The 26,188-nt window shown below is 37.5% G+C and overlaps 1 protein-coding gene across 5 annotated transcripts in view; it reads left to right on the forward strand.

The window, feature by feature from the left end:
- Positions 1–22,641, forward strand: part of LOC121426485 (histone deacetylase 4-like) — a 66,115-nt gene extending 43,474 nt beyond the window's left edge. For 3 of the 5 annotated variants that reach the window (XM_041622811.1, XM_041622809.1, XM_041622812.1), the window contains exons 10-26: positions 1,861–1,939; positions 2,833–2,962; positions 3,724–3,889; positions 4,501–4,734; positions 5,951–5,993; positions 7,350–7,484; positions 10,811–10,944; positions 11,980–12,029; positions 12,347–12,414; positions 13,239–13,342; positions 13,767–13,964; positions 14,768–14,887; positions 15,407–15,504; positions 16,047–16,165; positions 16,754–16,972; positions 18,143–18,278; positions 18,709–22,641. In XM_041622811.1, coding sequence (XP_041478745.1) covers positions 1,861–1,939; positions 2,833–2,962; positions 3,724–3,889; positions 4,501–4,734; positions 5,951–5,993; positions 7,350–7,484; positions 10,811–10,944; positions 11,980–12,029; positions 12,347–12,414; positions 13,239–13,342; positions 13,767–13,964; positions 14,768–14,887; positions 15,407–15,504; positions 16,047–16,165; positions 16,754–16,972; positions 18,143–18,278; positions 18,709–18,769 — 2,094 coding nt within the window. In that variant the 3' untranslated portion in view covers positions 18,770–22,641. The remainder of the gene's footprint in view (positions 1–1,860; positions 1,940–2,832; positions 2,963–3,723; positions 3,890–4,500; positions 4,735–5,950; positions 5,994–7,349; positions 7,485–10,810; positions 10,945–11,979; positions 12,030–12,346; positions 12,415–13,238; positions 13,343–13,766; positions 13,965–14,767; positions 14,888–15,406; positions 15,505–16,046; positions 16,166–16,753; positions 16,973–18,142; positions 18,279–18,708) is intronic. The other 2 variants (XM_041622810.1, XM_041622813.1) reach the window with 2 other exon arrangements.
- Positions 22,642–26,188: the final 3,547 nt, after the last annotated feature.

Raw genomic sequence — 26,188 nt, forward strand, 5'->3', positions numbered from 1 at the left:
CAGCTTCGAAATAAACCAAATATCAACATACATACAAATGCACATATGGGACTGTGATGTACTTACCTATGTGTATTAATGCATTTGGAAATCGGTCTTTTTGAGTGAAAAGAGAGGTCATAATTCCTCCTTTTAATGCTTGCAATTAATCAGGTTTCAGTAATATGGACTGTAGAAGGGCATTTCATTGGTGTAAAATGTGACTTTGACGTAGATTTCCAAAGTTCTGGGGAAGATTTCTTAGCAGTAACATTTCGTATCGCAGCTCCCTGGGTCTGAATAGTCTGCTCGTGCACAGCTAGCTGCATTGGTTTCATGCATGCAAAGCTCAGCCAGACAGCCGGCGCGGCCGGCTGAATAATAGTTACTGTATGCTAGCGGTAGGCCTACATACTGTCATGACTATGCACTCTTTGTGTGTGTGTATTTGTGTGTAGATTAACAAAAAAGGCGCATGACGAATTGGCTTGCAATTTTAACTGTAGAAGGTTGATAAATGCATGCAAAATCGGGAGAAAAATTGCGCTACTTTGAAAATTATTGGTTGCCCGATTCGGGCCACCAAAACTTAACATTTTTTCAATAATGGTTGCCCGAGATGAATTTTTGGTGGCCCCGGGCCACCGGGCCACCGCTAATGTCGAGCCTTGGTTTATAGTTACTATTGTAGCTGTTGGATGAAGTACATGTAGAAGTCCCACAAAACGAGGTCCTGATCAAAGTTCACATTGTTTTCATGGCGATTGCAAACAAGAAATTATTGCGGATGTGTCACGTCAAAAGATGTGTACCACCCCTCTGATTTTCTATTCAAAGTTCACCCTTGTCTTTAGACTCAATGTAGATATTTTGGATGATAATATTAATGTTGGCCCGTTGCCTACATTGATAATGTAATTCAAGACCATCAATGCCCACAGGAGATAGGACGGAAGACCAGTGGCTGCGTTCAAACTTGGCAGAGGGGGTCTTATTTATCGTTTTTGTTTTGAAGGGAAAGCGTTTGGCAAGCGGGTTTGGATGCTGGCATGGGGTGGTGGGTTATAATTAGAGCATTTCATCAGTTGCCTGGCTATTTATGAAACAAACAGATACAGGTTTTAATGGGAAGTTTATCTTGCTTGATAAAGTATAGAACAATCTTGCTTGATTATTGATAATGTGTAGACGAAGTGTTATATCATACATGTGCAATATATTACTGCAGTTGATCGTATTATAAACCAGTTTGGGCATTGTTGAGATCCATGATTGATCGAGTATGTTGTGTCTTCTTTTACATGTCACGACATGTCTCAATTTTAAGCTTACATCTCTCCTGTTAATATGCTGGAATGAATTCTTCCTTTCTTAAGAATAGAATCTGTTTAAAACTAAAAACTATTCACATACACTTATATTGATAAGAACATTCATATATTGAATGTTGAGTATGTTTTTTAAAATTGTTTTAATTTGCATTATTGAAAGAATATTTTTGCCTCTAATTCTGTGTATCATTCTGTCCATGTATTGTATGTCCTATTTATTAACCGGGTTTCTGAATATTGTGACCCTATCAGTTTCAAATTTTTGTCAACATTTATTTGGATTACCCTTAAAAAAAATAGTCTGCTAGGGAAATGAGTGTTTGCAGCTCATATCTGTCTTTACTTCTGTCAAGCAGCACATCAGATGAGATGAAGTAGACATTCAATAATGAGTAGAGTTAAAAACTACAAAATTTTTGTTATGGGGGAAAAAAGAACTTATCATGAACCACTTATACCCTTTGATCTTGAAACTTAACTATAAAGAATATTTTTTCTTCTATTTTAAGACCTTTTTTCTCTCTTGTATCTGTCTGACATTTACTTGCAGGGTCCTGTGAAACCAGGTCTACCTACAGCGGCAATGTTAGGTGCTGCTCCTCTCAATCCATACCTTCCTACAGTGCCTGGTAAGTTCATGGAGATGGTGGTGGTGGGGGTGGTGATGGTGTAGGTTGGTGGTGGTGGTAAGGATGGTGATGTGGTGGGGGTGTTGGTGGTGGTGATGGTGATGATGGGGGTGGTGAAGGTTAGGGATGATCATGACGATGGGGTGGTGGTGATGGTGATGATGATGATGATGGTGGTGGTGGTGGTGATGATGACGATGATGATGATGATGGTGATGATGGTGATGATGATGATGGGGGTGGTGGTGGTGATGGTGATGATGATGATGGTGGTGGTGGTGGTGATGATGACGATGATGATGATGATGGTGATGATGATGATGATGATGATGATGGGGGTGGTGGTGGTGATGGTGATGATGATGATGATGATGATGGGGGTGGTGGTGGTGATGGTGATGATGTTGATGATGATGATGGGGGTGGTGATGGTGGTGGTGGTGATGGTGGTGATGATGGGGTTATGATGGGGATGGTGGTGGTAGTGGGGGGGAGATGGTGGTGGTTGTGGGGAGATGGTGGTGGTTGTGATGAGGGGAGTGGCAGGGTTGATGATAATGGTGCTGGTGAGTTGATGGTGGTGGTTCTCTAGTTGCGATTATAATAAAGGTTATTGCTGTATTGGAGATGGTGGTGGTGATGGTGATTGTGATCATGGTGATTGCTGCAATGCAGATACTTGTGATGATTATCATCGTGATGGTGGTGGTGGAACTCATCATGGAGACAACTATGTTGTTGATGAGGATGGCGATGGTGATAATGAGAATAACAACTACTACGATGATGATGAATGCAATGTTACATGATGTTATAGAGATCATGGCGTGGTCATGACGACGATGACTGGACAGAAAATTCTTACAAATGTGAAACTTTCCGCTCCCTTCCAGCAGGTGCATCTCTATCTTTAGCCGGTATGAATCCTGCCCTTTTAGCTGGTATGACCTTTCAGGACTACCAGCAGGCACAGACAGCCGCCATGTCAGCTGCTCAAATCGGAATCCATCCAAAACCAATCAGGTATGATACTATATTATACAATCCTACATGTACCGTGCATTGCCAAAATGTAGCAAGTAACAAAAGTGATATTTCTGGTAAAAGAGCAAGTATCTCTGTCATTCACGTGGATGTGAATGTATTAGTGTGATGAGTGACCTGGTCATATCTCTCACATGTAGCAGGATCAGCGTTTCTTTCCAGGAAATTTTGCATGGAAGAGGCAGTCGATTTGTAGAATGTGAACTTGTTAAACACTTTCTGCTTATGTGTCACTTGCTTCCTTTTGTCAAGTAGGGAAGGATCCGCATAATTCATATAGGCTTGTTCACATATAATGGAGAATATTATGGAAACATTGCTGTATAAGCAAAAGCAATGGGATATGTCACAATAAGGGTCACTAATGTGGGTGATATTTCTTCATTTTTGGTTGTCTCTTCTTTAAAAAAGAAGCCCCATCTTTTTTTTTTTTCATGACTTGGGTGTTGCAAGAAACTTGCGATCAATTGCAAGTCAATTTTTGGTCCCTAAAAAATTGCAAATTAGTGATTGATTGCTAATTTGCTCCTTGAAACAAGAAGTTCAATCTGATTTGCTACAGCTAACCTTGATCTATCAGTTGTAAAATTGCAACAGAATATTTGCAATTGATCGCAAATATTTTCTTGCAAGACCCCCTAAGTGCATCTTAGAATGAAATGTATTATTGATTTGTATGAAACTGGAATTGGAAATGAATGGAATTGGATTGATTTGAAAGTGATACATTTGTGTTTCAGACCGCTGACACACAGACCCTTAGTGAGGACCCATTCTGCTCCCCTGCCTAACAACCAGCAAGCTCCTACCAGCCAGCGACCGCATTCTATGTTACTCTCTCATCATCATCATTCACAGTTACTACAGCAACCGCATCAACTCCTCAACAATCTTGCTCATCAAAAGGTAAATATCAATGATGGGTTCTTGGTAGAATTCACAGAAGGGACCCAGTCACTTGTATCCCCCCCCCTGAAAAAAAAAGAAATGGCACAGTTTATAGAGTATACCTTGTAGATGTCAAATTTTCCATTGTATATTTCATGTGAAATTTGCGTTGAAGGAATGCCGTTCCATTGTGTTATGTGACCTCGCCCTAGAATGCTATGCAGTGTGGTGACGTGACTTTTGCTCCTGCGACAGTTGCTCCGGCCTTAATTTCATCTAAGGTGTAGGGTTAGGGTGGGGTCGCAATAGGGTTTTATGTTAGGTTTAGGGAAGGGTATCATGTTGAACCCAGGGTTGAAGTTGGTCTTTCGATTAGTGTGTGGAATTTAGAGCGGAGCAATCGTCGTGGGGCAATCATCACAGAACCAATGCAGTGTCTTGGCGTATATGGCTGATATATACGCTTAAGTCAGAGAAATGGCAAAGTTCAATTTAAAGAATTGTAATTGCTTCCTGAAACAATTCTTGCACAACTCGCCCAATTTACATGTACCAGATCACTGGTTCAGTCATGCTACAGTGCCCCCTATTTTCATACTCGTATTTTCATAATTTTTTTTGTTCTTCAGCTCCTCGAAGAAAGGAGAGAAGAAAGAGTTCAAGAGGAGCGAGAACAAGAGGAAGAATCAGAATCAGCAGCCGGAGCCACCGCGTCTGGCGCCCCCAACATGCCATCACCGTCCAAAGCTAAAGAAGCTCTCAAAAATGCCATCCATATCAAACAAGAGCCGATTGACATCACTGAAGAAGAGGAGGAGGATGAAGATGAGGATGCGGAGACGGAGTTATCGAAATCAAGAGAGGTAAGTTGGTGTCTCTTTTGACAAGTCCTACGTCGACTGGCAAGCATTGTGGTCTAGTGGTTCTGACTCACCTTTCAGTCAGAGGTTTATTGTTTCAAGCCTCAGCCATGTTGTTCATATCCTTCAGCAAGAAATTCATCCACATTGTGCTGCACTCAACCCAGGTGAAGTAAATGGGTACCTTGCAGGAATTTTACTCCTTGAAATGCTTGCATGCCATGGACGGCCAGTCAGGATGAAGTCCCTGTAATGGTGACAACAGCGTCTTGAGCACTTTGGAAAGTGGATACTTGTGCTCTCCAGGTTGCATTATTGTTGTCTTTGAAGGATTTTCAGTTGTCACTCTTGTCAGGTGTTCTCTTAGGAGACCATCCCTCTGGGGAGCTTTCCCTGGGGAAAGACAACATGCTCAAGGAGAAACTTTATGTGAGAATTGTTCTCAGAAGCGTTGATCTCCCAGGAAGTTGTCCTGTTAGCAGCAAAAAAAAAAAGATTATTTTTGTATGTATGTATTGAACATTGTTTTGACTAATAAGCTAGGTCACAGTTAGCTCATGATACACTTTTCTCAAATGACCTTTGTGATTTGTCTTGAGGATGAGAACTAACTTTTTCATATGAAGATGCTATATTAGCTTTCCTGGCAAAGAATCCTAATTCTAAGAAAGAAAGGCATTGTATAGACCAGATGACTAGAATAGTACCATACATCAGGAAATCTGTTTGTTTTATTGTCTGCTTTTGGTGAATTTGACTAGTGTTTGGTCTACTGTCAAATACCAGTGATTATGAAGGCTTTTTTATTCTTCAGCTTGGACGTGATGAAAAGAATATCTTAAAAAGAATACATGTATCATCAAATCACAAATGCCTCCATTGTATGCCAGTGAGTTTGAAAACCATATTCATGGTTTATCTTAAATGACCTTTTACTACTTATGCGCAGTTTACAACTGGGGAAGGCTTTATCTTAAAGGGGACTGAGAATATGTCTCCTACATGACTATTCTAAACATTTCAAATTTACTCAGTTAATGAATTCAGCATGACTAGTTCGTTTAGGTTCTAGAATGTGAGCGACAGTGATCTGATAAGATTTTGAGCCTACACAATCAACATTATCATGTTTCCATGCCTATGATCGTTCAGAATTCTTGAATATCTTATTTCGCTTAACTATATATTTGCCTTCCCCTTTGTTGCTCTCTTTCAACAGGATAATTTAGACATGCTCAGACCCTCAACAATGACCAAAACCGGTAAGAACGATCATCATGATTCTAAATCAGCAACTCCTTATACTTTATAAAGTCTATTTTTCATTTTAAGTCATGTAAAGTTATGCATATATGGTTATAATGTGTGTGACCCCTTACACCACTGCTGTTCCCCTGAGCACGTAAATTGCCATTGCACTCTATCTATATCACTTCTATCTATATGTACTGTTTCTTTATTGTATGGTTGTGGTAACTTGTTGTGCAGTGCCCTTTTATGTATATATACATTTTGTTTTTTATGGAGATGCTTTTATCATTGAATAGTTCATGAAGTTCTTCAGAAATATTGAACAATGCTATTGAAAATTATCATTTTCAAATGTTTTTTTTTCCGCGAATTTTAAATCACACCTGCTTTAACTGACATATGGCGGGATTAATCTCAATTTGAACTCAGAAAATCTATGCAAATTATAAGAAAATATACAATGAATAAAAAGCACAAGCTAGATATCAAAGAAAAATGAAAGCATACTTTAGTTACGCAGTTTGATGTAAAAGAATGTGCTGCTCCTGAGGAAAATATGCCCTTTGTGATAATTGATTTTAATTCATATGATTTTTGGCCATATTCAGTTAATGTGTATTTTCACTTAACAGTTTCTATACTATCCAACTTATATAAAATTAATGGGGGGTAGGGCAATGTTTTAGAACCAAGATTTACGTAACTTTTTTTATTTATTATGAAATGGTAATTTTACCCCCAAAAAAGAGATTCAAGGTATTTCCATTCTATCTATTATTTATCAAACCTGGGGCCCGTTGCAGAAAGAGTTGCAATCAATCGCAACTCTAATTTTCAACCAATCAACAGCGCGCATTTGGGACTTGCGATTGATTTTTTTACTTGCATTTGAACGCAACTCTTTCTGCAACGGACCCCTGTGTTCTTCCATTCATGCTGTATATTTCCTGTCCCATTCCTTTACTCTTTAGAGGGTTTTGCAAGAAATTTGCAGTTCATTGCAAGTCGGTTAAGTTTGCAATCATTTGAAAACAAATTTAATGTGATTTGAGATTCCCATACTTATTGAAATTGGCTGAATATTTGGAATTGATTGTTGGTTTGTTACATGCAGTATGAATTGATTTGCTTATGTGAGAGTTGATCCATCAAGTTGATATTGAATCAAACTTTTCCAGTCGATTGCTAATGAGTTTCTTGCAAGACCCCTTCTTAATTTGCAAGTGTGTGGAAAGAATCTGTTGGCATTTCCTCTCTGTAATCATGGTTAGTCGTGTATAGTGGCATTAATTTTCTTCATAATCATTATTTAGGAATGTATCGTGGCATTTCTTCTTTGTAATCGTTATTTTGTGATCATTATTTAGGATTGTACGGTGGTCATCGTCCCTTGATGCGGGTACGCAGCTCCCCCGCTGCTGCTGGTATCCACTCACTCTCACTCAACCACCACCACCACCACCACCATGAACACAAACGAACCCAACACAAATTTACTACCGGTATATACACCCCTTTCCTCGTCCCTGCATGGTAGTTGCACCCCCTTGCATGGTATTCACCCCCCCTTCGCCCACCCTGTATGATATATGCACCCCCCCTCCTTGCATGGTATTTACACCCCTCATTGCACCTACCCTGCTCCGTATATTCAACCTCCTTTAATAGGCGCATGCACACAAAAACGGTCCGGTATTTAAAACCGTGGCCAAAATCGTATGGAATCACACGCAGAATGATTGCATGGTTGTCTCACAAAGATATTGCATGATGATCTCCCCACTCTTTACTTAAAGTGCTTGATTCATGTGGTTGTACATGTATGTTAGTGGCATGCATCATTTCTATGCTTGCCTGCCGAAAGGATGCTTCTTGTTAAAGGATATAGCCCCTGTATACATAACTTACCGTTTGTCTGGAGATACTGTTCTATATAAACACTGACACGACATTTGCTCCAACGAAAATCGCTCCAGGCTTTTTTTTTGTCTGAGATATAGGGTTAGGGTTGCGATAGGCTTGTATGATAGGTTTAGGATAAGGGAATATATAGTTAAATCCAGGCTTGAAGTTGGTCATTCCATTAATTGTGTGTGAATTTACAGTGGAGCAATTGTTGCCAGAGCAAATGTCATGGAGCCAAATATACATTAAAAAAATTAAATATGATGTGAATATCTATCATTTTTTGAATATGTATATTTGTACAGATTTCTGTAAAAATCCCTCCACGAGCAGATATACATGTTTGTACATTTATAACAAATTGGAAACAAAATGGAAGAGAATGGATTCTTTTAATAAAAAAATACAAATTTGCTGTATGGAAGGTGGATGACATTAATTCATATGAACTTATTCCGTCACGAGAAAACCTAATCCTGCATCCATATATATAGTGGGGTTCATAGAAAAGCAGATCAGTGTTAAAGGCCATACTCTGCAGTCATCTTGAATAGCAGCAGCCCCTACAGTCCCAAACTAATAACACTATCACAGATATCTACCCACAATGCAACGTATCGATGATTCATGAAGTCTTGAATATGTACCCTCTTCAATGAGAACATATTCATCCGCTTCTTTTTATGGAATTTAAATACAGATAAATAGAATATGAATATCTAGGAAACATTACATTATGCTTTTCTAACATCCATTTTTCCACTGTGTAAAGTGGCAATTTTGATTATCATATCATACAAAAGTTCCTGATACATCAAGTTTTTTGTAAAGGGTTTGGATAGCGAGACTACATTATGACCCATGGGCCTTCATGTGCGAGGACGGTCCCCCTTTAATGTGGGATTTACCTGTTCACTTAAAGAAACTCTTGGATATTCAAATGCCATGGAAAATAAAACCGCACATCAGAAAGAACAAGAAACTGACAAACAATATTAATGCCTAGAGGGATAGTGATAATACTTATCATTTGGGGATAAATTGATATGATAAACTTGACTTTTTGAAGATTATCGTAAGAAAATCTTCACTAGAAAATTTGAAAATTCTGTCACATGTTTGTCAACAATTGCAAGACCTTTTATAGGAACTTATCAGTATGTTTTTATAGTCAAATGCTTATTGAAATGTATTCTAGGATAGTTTAAAGTTTTAAGGGTTAGATTTTGTGTTTTGCATAGAATCTGATGCTTGTTCACATATGTATTACACTAATGATTACATTTTCTCATTCAAAGACTAGTTAAAGGGGAAATTCACCCTGAAGAAAACTTTGTTTTAAAAATAGCAGAAAAAAATAGTAAAACATATTGGTGAAGGTTTGAAGAAAATCTGTTATAAAGAGGAAGAAAATCCGTTATAAAGAGTAAGAAATTTATTAGAGTTCAAAGTTTTGGGTTTGTGACGTCATAAACGAGCAGCTGCCCCATGTGTTATGTAATATAAAATGCATGAATTTCAAAGTTTGTATGGTTCCTGATGACTTAATTTTGTTTTCTATTCATGATCGGTTGTGAAATGATTTGTCTATTGATATACAAAAGGTACAGTAAAAACCATTTTGAATTTTCTGAGAAAATGACATTTCATTGATTATTTACCATTCACTATGTAGGAATGCTGCTCGCATATGAGATCACAAATCAAATCATTGAAATTCTAATAACTTTTTAATTATTTGATGAATTTTTCTCAAACCTTCAGCAATATTTTTCATTATTTTTTCTGCTATTTTTACCATAAACTTTTTATCCGGATGAAGTTCCCATTTAATCATGTTGTAATGTATATTAAAGGAGAAGGAAACCCTGAAAGCAAGCTAACCTTTGTGAATGCAGAAAAATCAAAGAATGTAGTGTGGGGTTTCAACAAATATATTATGGACATGATGTTTACTATCATACATGTACCTGTACTTGCTAATAAGATAATAATGATTCTTATGAATAATACTCATAAGAATGAGCAAATATAGATGATTTGTGCTATGTTTAGGGGGAGTTGTACTTGTGTATCATCACACATCTTGGTCGCATTGCCAATGGCAGGATCTCCAAACCTTTGGCATTCCCGGCATTCAAATGTTTGTAACTTTCCTATTGTTTGTCCAAGTTTACTCAAAATTTGTTTATATTAATCTTAATTTTTCTGTTTTCACAAAATTTAAATTGTTCTTAGGGTTTCATTCTCCTTTGATACCCATGTCCATCTTAACCTACCAAATACTCCGCCTTAGATATGAATAGACCTTAAATTTTATGCTTCAAATCCATTACAATGCTTGCATTTAGTGCATGTGTATTGAATTGAAGAAATAATCAACTAAGCTAACATTTTCTTTCATTCCTGTTAAAATACAAATTTGTAGGTGTAATATTGGTATTTAATGATTGGAACATAAATTTCCATTGAAAATTGAAATATCTTGATCAAAACTTTATTGTTTACATTCTTGTTGAACGATTGTTTTATACTCTTGTTTCAGATTGAAGAATCAAATTATTTGAAATTCATACATGTATGAATTAATTTTCCACCTTATTCCCAGACCTATATCCTCAATGTTCTGTATTTGCGTTACTGTTCTTATGCTAAAATTTTGGGTCTGATTTCAGTTCCAGCTGATTATGAAGTATCACAATTCAATAACGTTATCCTTTTTCAATGTTTTGATTTCTCTTACCAGGACTTGCATACATGTATGATATTAAAACACCAATATTTGTATTGATAATAATCAATGTTCAACGATCTTTCTTCTTTATACTTTGTTACTTGCATATGGTTTTATGATGATGACACAATGTCTGTTTGACAATAATCAATATTAAACAAGATTTCTTGTTTATTTTTCTGTTGCTAGGCCTTGCGTACGATACGTTGATGTTGAAGCACCAATGTCTGTGTGACAACAATCAGAATCACCCTGAACATCCTGGTCGTCTCCAGAGCATATGGGCTCGGCTTCTTGAAAGAGGGATCGTGTCTAGATGTGAGGTGAGCATTCCGTGCAGTGCTATCATGGGGAGCTGCAGGAACTTGCAATCAGTTGCAAACCTTCAATGGCCCGAATTCACAAAGGTGGTTTTGAAAACCCATGCTTGAGTCCATGGTTCATGCAGATTTCCTGTATAAATTACGCTTAATTTACCACGTATTGGGCGCGTGTATGAAACATGTCCAATGCTCATGCGCGCTTTCGTCACAGTGTGCCAAATTGACGCCTGTTACCATGGTTAAATACGCTATTTTATATATGAGTCCACTGTTTGAAGAGTAGACTAATTATTCAAAACGGTGGCAACAAGCGTCAATTTGGCGCACTGTGGCCACAGCGCGCATCAGCATTGGAATTTTTCATCATACGCAGTAAAATAAGCGTAATTTATACAGGAAATCTGCCTAAACCATGGACTCAACCGTGGGTTTTCCAAACCTCAATTTGTGAATTCGGGCCTTTGGGTCCTAAAATGAATTGATCGCAAGTCTTGCTTTTTATTTGCTGATCTGCTTGTTGCAAGAAGGATTGTGAAACCCAGGTCCCCATAATGCAAAGCGAGATGAAAGGATACTTCTGATTGGTTCTTGGTCAGTCTTTTGAATCAAATACGTATGTAACATTGATCTTGATTGGTCAGTCCAATTTGTGCAATTGATTTTGCATTTTTTTTTTTTGGGGGGAACACCCCTAATTGGGCATTGCAAGAAAGTTATATTCAATTCCATATCAAGCGTCCCAACACAAGTCCTTTGATTAAATGCAAATTTTCAGTTCATTTGCGTCCAATTGCAGCTCTACTTTCTTGCAACGCCCGTTTACCCTTGATTTCTGGACGTAATCTTGATGTGCAATTGAACACTCGCTGACAAGCTGCCATTGGCTGATGATGTCACTGAAATACCTTGGGTATTGATAGGCTTGGAAGCAATGTTACCATGGAAACTATTAATATGATATCGTAAAGCTTCAATCTTTGTCTTGATTCACTGTTCTTAAAACCTGTGTGTTGATACTCCTTTCTTTTATTACAGCGTATACGGACGCGGAAAGCATCATTAGAAGAGCTCCAGTCTTGCCATAGGTAAGGAATCAGAAAATGTTATGACTTGATATAAATTCATAGCACTGACTTAAATAAATACTGTAAATGAAAAAAAAAAGAGAAATTCAAAGTGCTAGGATGTAAAGTGATATTGATAAAAGATTTTGTTGACATTTGCCTTCATAGTAATAAAATGAAAAAATAAAGAGAAATTATGACAAAAATAATAAGAGAAGAAATACATGTATTACCTGGTTTTCATAAATGCTTGTTGAATTATTATTCTGCATTTTTGGATATACTTATATGCACACAAACCTTGGAAGTATGATTATTTTGTTTTCTTTGTATTACAGTGAAGGCTACACGTTATTTTTTGGTACCAGCCATGCACACAGAGCTAAGTTAGACGATCGTAAGAAAGGTAAGTTTGTTTGATTTTATGATTAAATTTTGTAAATAATGTAATTTTTATGTCATGGAAAATTGATGTCATATACAAATGAAGAAAAAACCCTACCTATTATGATCTTATATCCGAAGATAAACCATTTTTATGTTTTCACCTTTCATGTAATTATATTTGCATATCATGCAGATTTCAGAATATGCTGGGGGTGGAGGGGTTAAATGTGTTGACATAGTATTAACACAATGGGGAAAAGGGAGTTACTGCTTTATTTTGACTTTGAAATAAAATTTAAAAAATTATCTCCAAATATGCGAATGGTTTCCTTTGTACTTTATATCTTTGTATTGTATTTTTATCAAGTATTTTGATTCAAGCTTTCATGTTTTTTAATGTCATTTAACATTTCTAGTACTAGTAGTTGTCCATATTTTCTGCCTCTATCTTCCCTATCGCATGTCATTCAATCTTTTTCCTCTCTTTTGAATATATGGTAGATTTATTTCTTCATTTATCTTTTATATTTATTCAGGGTGGCACATATCACCAACTTGGTGGTCTTCCATGTAGCTCTGTTTACAAAAAAATAGAAACCCAACAAAACAAATATCAGTAATGATAAGCAAGTAATAAACAAGATATAATACACTAATAAACAATAAGTACAGGGACTAAAGATATGCAAACATGAAAAATCATTATCCCTGTGAATTATGTTCATTTTGATAATCAACGTTGAAGGTGTGAATCAAATTTGGATTTTCAAGTAAGGATATAAAATTACAAAGAAATTATGTAAAGTAACTTTAAGATGTGATGTATGTTTTTATTTTCTTTAGCATCCATACCCAAGTTGAATTTCACCTGGTTGGGCTGCGGAGGTGTGGGTGTAGACACCGATACAGTCTGGAACGACATCCACTCACCGGGAGCAGTCAGAATGGTAAGAATATTTAAGGGTTGACCATTTCTTAGCCCAAGCTTAGGGTACCAGACCGGTTTAATTATACGTAGTTGGATTGTGAGTTGATATGCATTACTCGCAAGGTATCATTTATAGATGGGTGCCACATTTGGCACAAGCCTTTAGGTGATAACCCAGTGTGCACCATCTGGAGAAACCAAACTTTCACTGAATATACATACACACACAACAGAGCAAGTGCATTATTTGTTTTATAAAATAGCAACACAGAAACACAGGTCCTTACAGGTTTACGGTACATTTTTGTTGCTCTCCTACTATGTCACACTTGTCTTTTAATGCGTGCAATGTCATTTTTCATTGCACACTGTTATGCTCAGATTGAATATCATGTGATGCATTTTAACCAATCTCAGTGCTTTTTTAATAATTTTCTCCATAGGCTGCTGGAGCTGTGATCGAGTTGGCATTCAAAGTAGCTACTGGGGAGCTCAAGAATGGATTCGCCATCGTAAGACCACCAGGCCACCATGCTGAAACGGCGCAAGCCATGGGATTCTGCTTCTTTAACTCAATCGCTGTCGCTGCTAAACAGCTTCGACTCAAGCTCAGACTCAACAAGATTCTCATTGTTGACTGGGTAAGAACATTTCTGCTTTTCCTTTTTTTGGGGGGTCGATATTGAGCTTAAACACCTCAGACTCGAGTATCAATTCTCAATTGCAAATATTTTGTTGCAATTTTACAACTGATAGATCAACGTTAGCTGTAGCAAATCAGATAAAACTTCTTGTTTCAAGGAGCAGATTAGCAATCAATCACTAATTTGCAATCACCTGCAAGACATATGATTGATTTAGGGACCAAAAATAGACTTGCAATTGATCGTAAGTTTCTTGCAACACCCCATTAGTTTTGATTGAGTAGGTATTTTCCTCTTTAGTAGTCCTTTCTCATTGATGTTGGGCTAAACAGTCTCAAAATTTTCTCATTGTTGCCGAGATAGATAGATATATTGTTCTTTCCCTTCATTTGTGTGGAGCTAAAACAGCTCAACAAGTTACCTTGGTTTTTATTGAGTGGTTGCATTCCATAGTTACCCTTTGTCTTTGATCTCCAGCTAACAGCTTTGGCTCAAGCTCAGAGTCGTCAAAATTCTTAAATAAGCATACCAAATTATTATGACCACCAAATTATTGATTATTCCTCATGGGGGTTCGATTGTCATCTGTTTTTAGCCTCCGAGAAGCAGTCAATATCTCCTTTCATTTTCAAATGATGACAGTTGTTAACATATGTATTATCTCATTGGGGATTTCCCAGGCACGTACATGTAGAAGGTGAGTCACGCTGCATGTCCGTGCAATATAACAAACTATATTTATGTTGTGTGTATTCTAGATGTGCAATAGTATTTATTATATACCACTATTTGTCTTCCAGGATGTTCACCATGGTAACTCAACCCAGAAAATATTCTATGAAGACTCACATGTACTCTACATCTCATTACATCGTCATGACAACGGAAACTTCTTCCCGGGTACAGGGGCACCAGATGAGGTAAACATCAGCATCAACTACTTTTTCTCACTTCTTCACATTTTCACTAATTCACTTGTTCTCCCTCTTATAGTCTCTTCCTCATTTCCTCTCATACACTAAACTTTTACAAGCTTGATTTCACTCTTACTATATGTTTTTTTGTTTCTTGTATTTTGCCTAAATTGAACAGATTTTGGTGGGCCGAAAAGATTTTACTTTGGCAGTTTCACCTGTAACTTTCAATATTTGTTGATTGATATCAGTTGCTTTTTTTATATTCTTCAACACATCCTTTGTTTCTATTTGTGCTATATTACCTTTTGTGTAGAAGTAGATGTTATTTACAGGGGATAATTTGCAATGGAAGAAAGGGGGGGGGGGTGGTATTTTGTACATTTCATGTTCTAAATCTCCCTTATTCTTGGGTAATTTTTTTTCGCTTCTACTTTTGACTTTTCCCATTAGATATCATTGTAAAAGATTAGATATTTTCCGAAGAAAAACTAACAAATATTATTCATGATATTTACTTGACAGTGTGGATGTGGAGCTGGTCTTGGCTACAATGTGAACGTTGCGTTCCACGGTGGTCTGAACCCACCTATGGGTGATGCGGAATATATAGCTGCATTCAGGTATGCATCCCATTGAACGTCTTTCACAGAATTCTAAAATGATTGTCTTGAAAGTTACTTTGGAATATAGCTGGAGTGCAATAACGACAGGGCCTCAGAGCTAAAAGAGAAAAAATAAAGGGGGGGGGGGTTATGGCTCACTGAGTTTGTCAACAATGTGAACAAAGCCGAGATTTTAAGACAAGAATTTATATTTTTCAACATGATGTATTCATTCCATGGGGGTGGGGGGCTGGCTCGCAAATGATGATGATTATGATATACATAGCCCTTAATTCATTGTTTCTAATTGCTGCATAATATAAAATCCTGGCTTTACAAGGCTATCTAGATTGGGCTCTTGGGCATTCTGGGAAATCCTTCTTACCGGGTATCCATTTTTTACACCTGGATGGAGAGTGGCAAATGTAGATAAATGCCTTGCCAAGTGATTACTCTTCAACTATTCAACCATTCGTAATGATCTCCATCCATGCTTTTGATCTACATCTATCAGAATGCTATACTTTATCATCTTTAATGATTTGGTTTGGTTGGTTTAGGTCTATCGTCCTGCCTATTGCTGAGGAATTTTCACCTGATGTTGTGCTTGTTTCGTCTGGCTTTGATGCTGTTAAAGGACATCCTAATCCACTGGGAGGATATAAAGTTACACCAGCATGTAAGTATTCAGCCTGTACATCACTTGGTGATGGAAGTGGTGGTGGTGATGATGGTGATGGTGATGATGATGATGATGATGATGATGATGATGATGATGATGATGATGATGATGATGATGATGATGATGATGATGATGATGATGATGATGATGATGATGATGATGATGATGATGATGATGATGATGATGATGATGATGATGATGATGATGATGATGATGATGAGGAGGAGGAGGAGGAGGAGGTTAAGGATGAAGATTATGATGATGATAATGTGATAATGATGACGATTACAGCAACAATGATGATGGCGACGGTAATGATGATGATGATAATAACAATGATGACGATGATGATCATGATGACGAAAATGACGATACAAATGATTATAGTAACAAAACACTAATGGTTATGATAATGACAATGATGATGTTTACGTTGGTGATGCAAGCAATGATGACTATGTTAACCGGTATGATGATGCCAGGTGGATTCCAATACACCTTTTCGTCCATCCCATGATGCACTGCCCTCGCCAGAGTGTAAGAGAACGTACATATAACATACCATCACCCTCTATTCCTTTGCAGGTTTCTCATACATGACACGTAAGCTGATGGGACTGGCCAACGGACGAGTAGTATTAGCTCTAGAAGGCGGCTATGATCTAACGGCAATCTGCGATGCCTCCGAAGTATGCGCTCAGACACTCTTGGGTGATGATCCAGCGCCGCTCTCACAAGAGACACTCGATGCAGCACCAAATGCCAATGCTGTTGAGTGCATACGGAGAACTATTGAAATACAATGTAAGTAAACCATCTTTGTGTATTCCAAACCTGGGGTTGTTTCGCAATTTTATAAGGGTGAGTAAAAATGGCACTTAAAGGTCAAGTCCACCCCAGAAAAATGTTGATTTGAATAAACGGAGAAATTTCAAATTAGCATAATGCTGAAAATTTCATCAAAATTGTGTGTCAGAAATCATGTTGCCATGCCAACAACATATGATATGGTGAAAATCTTGCGGTTTGAAATATTTATCAATTTTCAAGCAATGCTCCTGAAATTTTGCTCACTCATTGATTTGAGGTTAAGAGAGGGTTCCCAGCCCATCATGGAAAGTTATTTTACTTTCCAGTCAGGAAAATCAGGAATTTGATAAGAAATACCTCAAAACCTCAGGGAAATATGCCTCAATTGAGGGAAAAATCAGGGAATTTTGATCAGCCCAAAATTCGAAAGCATGGTAGTCAGTCAGACTCTGTTATATTTTGTTGCATATCCAAACAACATCCATTGAATGACTGGTTATGGTGGTAATAATTAGTTTCACATTATTGTTTTTATACGGAAAATCCATGTAATTCACTGCAACAAGTTAGAAAACATGCGAAACTGGGAATGAGTTTAAATAATTATCCAAGAATTTTTAAACTTCATCAGGGAAAAATCAGGGAATTTTGTTTTCTTGAAAAGCTGGGCAACCTGAAAGATGTCCGAAACACATATTTTGTGTGTGTCGGAAATCGAGCTGCCATGGTAACAACATTATATGCCCCAAATTAGGAAAAAAATCTTGTGGTTCGTACTACTTCATCAGTTATCATCCACTTCTCATGAAATTTGGCTCACACATTGGTCATTGGGGTAATACAAGGCAAGACATATTTTTTCCATGTGTTGGAAACTGTTGCCATGGTAACCGCATATGGCTGGGGTATTAATCACCTTCAGTGATAGTTCTAGTTATTTCTGTTTAGCAAATGCATTGCAAGCCTCTAGTGTTGCATAGCCCTGACCATCGCTTTAAAATCAGTCCCCAAATGTATCCTGATTTTTCATTGAAAGTTTTTGGAATTTTTACTCTTTTTTGCCAGTTTGATTCTACTCTATTGATTCAACTTGATGTATATTTTGAGTGGACTTGTCCTCGAGAGCGATATCTCTTACTGTCTCCTTTTGTTTGTGTTTTCCAGCGGAGTACTGGACATCGGTCAGAAATCAATCTAGCAGCGTAGATCTATGTTTGCGGGAATCACTGAAAAGGAAAGGAGACTCAGAAGTGCCTGTCAGCGAGATGGCATCACTATCAGTACAACAAGAAACACCAAGGTATTGATCAAAGAACAAAGGTTAATGAAAGATTTAAAAAAAAAAGAAAAATGGAAGAGAACATTCCTAAGGGTTCCATACCAGAATTACTGTTGGTCTTGCTTGGAAAAATCACCATTAAGATGCTGTGGTTTCATAAAAATGTGTTCAGCTCTCAACATCTGACTGTTGCTAAACATCTTATAAACAACACATTGTACTGAAAAGTTTGCCATCTTTGGCTATACCAATAACTAAACCTCATAGTAAGATGATCATTCAAGCTAAAACAGAACTAAGAATAAAGACCCTTATAAGTACTGTATTTGAGGTTAATATCAAATTTGTGGACTTATGAAAACTCACTATAAAGTTTGATTCATGTTACTCCTTGTGAATACATGACGGCTGACATCATCGACTCTTTCTGTTGTTCCCTGTTGTCTTGCAGAAGTCCATCGGAGATTACGGAGGAGAGTGCAATGGATGCGGAAGAAGCTGCCCCATCATAAAGACGAAAGATCAGAGTCAGAGCATCTAGGGTTAAGAGCTCTACCATCACCTCAGAGCAGTCTTGACACGGAAGTCCAATTCATCCTGCCAAGCTAATTCATTGAAGAACGGTATCGGTTTTGTAATGTCTCGTGTTGTTGACGACGATACCCTTCAACGAACGTTATTTCGCATCACGGGGATGAGGACTTGGCCTGCATGGAAACGACCGTCCACTTTTCAACCTACCCTAGCCTTTGGTTTGGAACCCGCAGGTACGGATTGAACTACAGCTGTTTCGGGAAACGGATCGCATCTCCTTGGTTTGACCTCTAGAAAAGGTGGATTCATGTTTCCCAGATTCTGTCATTTTGACCCGATCAGATCCGTTCACATCGCGCACGTGTTAGTTATTGTGGCCTCGAGAGGCACAATCCAGTTCGCAGTTGGAGTGCATGTCGCTATTGAAACGAAACTGTACTATTATCTCGAAAAACACATGTTTGACAAGTTTGCAAGTGGAATCTCTGTATGTTCACTGATATTGAACCGTTTTCTTTTTAAACATATTCATCACGAGTTGTGGTCGTAGTACACATGTGTTGTAGGTATTTTATCTGTACAATATTGCCTGTGCATAGTTTTCTTTCCTCACATGGAGACTCTATAGAAGGCTAGATGTAATTGCTTCAATGTACAGAGTTTGAAATGGCATTCCACCAAGTGATATTCAATCATATTTGTACACATAGTTTGATTTTCTCTTTTTTGTACAAAAAGAACAAAAATTATAAAAATTTATCGGTTAAATAGGAACCCCCCCCCCAAAAAAAAAAAATCCCCATCCCTTCAACAAAATAATGAATAGATCAAAAGCAGGTACTCTATAAACGCTCTTTAGGGATCTTATCTTACCTTCATTCACTAACTTTCTGCTCATACTTTGAAAGTCAAGGTTTCTAAATATCTTTTCATCTACCCCCCCCCCCAATAAAACCAAACAAACAATGACTTGTCTATCTTTCTCTATAGAGTTGGTCCTCAAGTTGCTTGCTGATTTGCAAAATTGTTGTTGATATACATCATAATGATAGTGACATTGGTCTTTTTGTATACTAGTAGTGCCAATACATTGCTATGGTATCTCTTAAGAATTTACATATATTACTCCAGTAATGGATTCTGTTTTAATCTGCCTCTGATATGAACACATCTTCCACGCCCTGGGGAATTATGAAATTATTTTGAGGAAGCATCTGGTAATGGTTCTGATTCTTGTCTTTCAATCAGAGGGTCTTGGGTTTGAATCCCACTCCTTGGGCACTGATTTCTTTCAGCAAGAAATTCATTCATATTGTGCTGCACTCGACCCAGGTGAGGTAAACGAGGACCAGGGGCCCATTACACAAAGCGTTTGCAATGATCAAAGAACATTTTTGTATGATTGATTGTATCGACTGGTGTGTACAATCAATCGTGAAAGTCAAGCATACGATTAATCGCTAAACCTTGTTTTACGGACCCTGGTGGAAATTTATTCTTTGATGCGTTTGCGTAAACAGCTGCTCTGCCAAAGCCTGGACAATTATGCTGCATTCTTTTATAGCGCTTAGAAACTTCCTATGAAGAACCATTAGGTGTTTGGTCCTATATATGGTGGAGGGGTTGCCGCGAAGCCAGACAAAAGTCTCAGACGAGCATATCCTGACCGAAATAGACAGATTTTTTTCGGTTAATATTCTGAAATTAAGCTGGCGAAACAGAGAGTGTTGGTGTTTTGTGAAGGCTTGGAAATATTTCACTGTTTCTCAATGCCAATCAAATCCTTCCTCTATCATCATTCTTAATCTGATTTGAACAAGATTCATTCAGACTTCTAAAACCATCCTGAAAATGAGAACCTTTTCCATTCTGTGTTTGATGTATACATTGTACAAACTTACATTACCTGGGTTCTGTAACACAGAACCTAGTGCTTGATTGCAGTGCTCTTCGTATGATTGATTGCATTTATCATTTTGTGCAGTCAGTCATACAAGTGAACTGTGTAATCAGTTACTAAGCTCTGTGTTAATGGGCCTGTGGGTTGCATTGCACGATACTCACAATCGACGTGAACTCCTCCATCAGTCATAGCTATCATCATGATAATAATTGCATAATAGCATAGCCAATCAACATGAGATTTGAATTTTGCAAAGTCACTACAAGTTTAAGTTTGATGCAACCGGGGCAGAACTAGAATAGGAAATTTTAGGGGGGCTGTTTTTCCCCCATCAGTAGATTACATGTGGTTTGTTTCATTGGTATAAGGCTGTTGCAACGTCACTTTTGTTACAAAAAGAGCCGGACCTTTGAGTATCCTAACTTGAGTTGGTATGGTCAGAGGACCTATTTAAGGGCTACGCAAGTGCAATTCAATGCACAGTCTGTTTGAGGCAACAGAGATATCAAGGTTTGCTGAAAAGCTGTCGTTTTGCCCTATTCCGTTGATTATTATCATTTCCTTAAAATCATGATATAAATCACACTAGTAAAATTTGAAACAATGATTCTCTTGCTTATCTTTTGCATTTGCATCTCTTTAGTATTCTCCCATTTTGCAGAACAAAATACAACAATGATACTCACTTGAAAGTGTATTTTTCGAGTTACGCAAAGAATCGACATTGCACTCGGACAGGAGTTCTACCCTAAATTTCGGATGTACACTAAGGCATGATTATGCCTTAAACAAAATGGAGTCCTTTAAGGTCGGTGATGTACATTTTTTTCCCTCAAATTTGATGATCATGCACTTCAAACTAACAGTTCAGACAAGGCTTGTTTCCGTACTTATATAGGTATTATTTTGTATTACTTTTTGCAAAGATATGTGCTAGTAATGTCTAAAGAATGAATTTTACTGGTGTACAGGCGTATATTTTCGTGAGCTGTGGACAGTATTGAAAATGTTTATATTTGTCTTGTGTGATAAAGTATTGCCAGTCTTTTCCTTTTTTCCAAAAAAGAATGTAAGCAACAATGTCAAGGTATGATAATTCAGTGGATTCATCGTACGATTTCATAAGAGTATTCTTTATAGTGCAAAAAGCTTTTGAAATATGCATTGGTTTTAGGACAGAAACTAGCATACATGAACAGTCGATGTATAGAGTTGGTGTTTTCATCAGAATTGTAAAAAAAACTTGTGTATTTTTATTTTCTGAAGTGAAGATGCTGAAATCATTCACATTGGCATTCTTTTTATTTTGATTTGTTGAAATGAAGACATCCCGTTGACGGGATTGTTATTATTATTATGATGTAGATTGAAGATATTCCTATTTGTATTGATAACTATGAAGCGCCTTTTTACATTGATTGGAATGTATGCTCTATGATGTTTATTGCTCTAGAAAAGTTTAAAAAAAACAAAAGAGTTCTTATGAGATTGTATATTTGATTGGATTGTTATGTGGCTCAAAGGTTATATGTCAAACTAGTTGTTTGGTATCATATGTCGTTATTGTTATCCAATCCTCAAAGATGTCAACCCCCTCCCCTCCTTCCCCCTGAAGCCCAAGGGGGCTCTTGATGCAGTATGTTCTCCTCAAAGGGAAAGCTTTAGAGATAGCCAATTATACAACATGAAAATAGATTTGTCAGGTCAGCGGGAAAGAAAAACAATTTATCATTCTAACAAAATAATGAAATAAAGCAGGACTCAAATTAAGAATTCAAAGCGGCAAGGCCATTTTTAAGTAGGGCTATTGAATGATTGCTCACTTTAGAAGCCATCCAAGGCCATTAAAAGGGGCATCAATAGTAATATGTACTTTTCACACTTACTTACCTCAGGGCATCAAGGCCACATGCAAAAGGGAACTTACTTTGAACTTTGTCCACAAGTCCACCCTAACAAAAAAGAAAAATCAAACAAGCATAACACTGAAAATTTCATCAGAATTGGATGTAAAATAAGAAAGTTAATGACATTTTAAAGTTTCGCTTAATTTCACAAAACGGTTATATGCACATCCTGGTCGGTATGCAAACGCGGAGACTGATGACGTCACCAACTCACTCTTTCTTTTGTATTTTATTATATGAAATGTTCTAATATTCTTGTCATTGTCAAGTGAAACAACAATTAATTCATCCTTGAACATGTGGAATTAGCATTGTTTAATATTTAATGTTTCAGTCAAGTTGGCCCTTATTTTCAAATATGTAAAAAAAATATATGTGTGATTCAAACAATAAAAAATAAAAGAAATAGTGAGTGAGGGACATAATCGACTGACTCATTTGCATGTCAATGAGATGTGCACATCACTGTTTTGTGACATTAAGCAAAACTTAAAAATGTCATAACTTTCTTATTTTACATCCGATTTTGATGAAATTTTCAGCGTTATGCTAGTTTGATTTCCTCTATTCATTCAAATCAACATTTTTCTGGGATGGACTTGACCTGTAAGTCTATATATATTTTGGAAGGGCATCAAGGTCATTCCGACCGGAAAAAAGAGGTCATGGCCTTGGTGGGTGGCCTTTGGTTTAATTTGAGCCCTTTAAAGGCAAGATATCTATTGATGCACAGGTAATACCGTGTTTGCCAGAGGATGAGATAATAATAGTAATAATTGTGATATCTTATTGAGCGCACACACCGTCCAGAGACGCTCATGGTGCTAGCGCACCAACAGCTCCTTTGGATATAAAAACAACAAATATAAACAAATAAAAAAGAAATCATAACAAATACAACCGAGTACATAATTTCAAAAGAACAGTTTTGTAAACTACCATGTATAAATATAAATTCAAGAGAGGAAGGGGCAGGCAGTTCACATTGATACCAGTGTAGTATTTCCATTGATATTGCAAGAACAATCCAAATCGTCAGGTGAATTATGCCTTATGTTGAAAATATTTTTCTTTAGATTCTTTTTGAGTAGGAAACGTGACACAAATCTTGTCACAATCGGTATACTTTCAACAACACAGCCTTTTTGCGAGGATTTTATTCTTGTAGGTTAGAGCCAAACTTTATTCTTTTAGATACATGCAATGAAAAGGTGAGGAGTAAATAAAAAGAGGAAATAGGTATATAGCCACACAAATACAGCAAGAAAATAACAACTCTTTATATGTACATATTAAAATTCTATGATCCTTTTGCTAAATGGATGCAGAAATAATATTAAAAAGAAAAAGAGATGAGTTTTATTGGAGAGAATATCTTGTTGGAAATCTCCCCCTTAATTTAAGTCTTCATGTAGGCGTGAAACTGTCCTTATAAAGCGATATCTCGTGAGTTCCGGCCCTATTTCATTAAAGACACTTACAGTTGGTGTTGTCTACTGTGTGATGTTAGTGTATTTAGAATATATGTATATTTGTACAGAAGTTAAGAAGTAATTATTTCACTATGGTAAAGAAATTTTATATGTGACGACACATGAAAATGTTTTGGTCAGTGTGATAGTACTGGATTTTCGACAAAAAAAATCTATGTGATAATAAGCTGCTAATTTCAGCAGCACCATGTGTAGCTATATTGTATTGAATCACGATGAAGTAAGACAGCATTTTATGTAGTGAAATGAAATTTTATGACTATAGAGAGAGGGAGTGAGAGACTGAATTTTTAAAAAAGAGATTTATAAGGGATGGCCTTGAAGATTAAAATGACAATTTTCTATGTTGTTATGGTGATATATTGTTGATAAAAAGTAGATTCTATTGGTAGATTTCTTTTTTGTATGTTAGACGGCTTCTTGTCGAGCATTTTTGTGAAGCATATTACACTCTTGTTTGGATTGTGAAGGGCTGCACAGTTTATACACCCTGCAGACTTTTGTGCTTTTGGGACATCACCTCACATTAATTATTGAGTACTGTTATGCTACAGAGTACGGATCTGCTTTGTGTACAAAAAAAAAATATCTCTCGTCACAACTTGCTCCCCCGTTCCGTGTCGGTTTTGCCTCATGTGTAGGTCTTACAGGCATTTGTGTGTTGTTGTTTTTGTTTTGTTTATTCTCCTTGGTATGTTTGCAAGTGGGTGTATGTGATTGCGTGTGTGTGTGTGTGGGTGTGTGAGGTGAGATGGAGGAGTACACATGTTCCTGTGTTTCTCCTTATTGAGTGCCCCTTCACTATATGTGGCTGAAATGTACAATAAAGTGAAACATTGAAACGCATAATATCTGTTTGATTCAGTCTGTTTGGTATACTGTAGTATGTTAGTGGAAGGAGAGTGAAAGAAAGAGAGTGAAGGGAGATGGGGGGGGGGGTACAAAAGGATTAAAGATGGACAGAGGGAGGGAAGAAGAGAGGGGGAATTGAAAAGAAAGAAAGATGGACAGAGGGAGGGAGAGAATGGGGGAATAGAAAAGGATGAAAGATGAACAGAGTGAGGGAGGGAGAATAGAAAAGGAAGAAAGATGGACAGAGATTTAAGAGAAAAGAGGGGTCGAGGGAAAAGGAAGGAAGATGGACAGAGTGAGGGAGGGAGAGAGGGGGAAAAGGAAATGGAGAAAGATGGAAAGAGGGAGGGAGAGAGGGGAATTGAAAAGGATTAAAGATGGACAGAGTGAGGGAGGGGGAATAGAAAAGGAAGAAAGATGGATAGAGTGAGGGAGGGAGAGAGGGGGGAATAGAAAAGGATTAAAGATGGATAGAGGAGAGAGAGAGGGGGAATAGAAAAGGATTAAAGATGGATAGAGTGAGTGAGGGAGAAAGGGAGGGAGAATAGAAAAGGAAGAAAGATGGACAGGGATTTAAGAGAAAAGAGGGGGTGAGGGAAAAGGAAGGAAGATGGACAGAGTGAGAGAGGGGGAAAAAGAGAAAAGGAAGAAAGATGGATAGAGGGAGGGAGAGAGGGGGAATAGAAAAGGATTAAAGATTGACAGGGTGGGTGAGGGAACAGAAAGAAAGATGGACAGAGGTTGGTAGAGAGAGAGGGAAAGTGACAAGGAAGAAAGAGGGAGAGAGGGGGAATAGAAAAGGATGAAAGATGGACAGAATGATGGAGGAAGAAAGGGGGAATAGAAAAGGATTAAAGATGGATAGAGGTAGGGAGAGAGGGGGGAATAGAAACGGATTAAAGATGGATAGAGGGAGGGAGGGAGAGAGGGGGAATAGAAAAGGATTAAAGATGGATAGAGGGAGGGAGAGAGGGGGGAATAGAAACGGATTAAAGATGGTCAGAGGGTGGGAGGGAGAGAGGGGGAATAGAAAAGGATTAAAGATGGACAGAGTGAGGGAGGGAGAAAGGGGAATAGAAAAGGAAGATAGATGGACAGAGGGTGGGAGGGAGAAAGGGGAATAGAAAAGGATTAAAGATGGATAGAGGGAGGGAAGGATGGAGGGGGAATAGAAAAGGAAGATAGATGGACAGAGGGTGGGAGGGAGAAAGGGGGAATAGAAAAGGATTAAAGATGGATAAA

Source organism: Lytechinus variegatus, chromosome 13 (assembly GCF_018143015.1).
Source record: "Lytechinus variegatus isolate NC3 chromosome 13, Lvar_3.0, whole genome shotgun sequence".
Classification (NCBI taxonomy): domain Eukaryota; kingdom Metazoa; phylum Echinodermata; class Echinoidea; order Temnopleuroida; family Toxopneustidae; genus Lytechinus; species Lytechinus variegatus.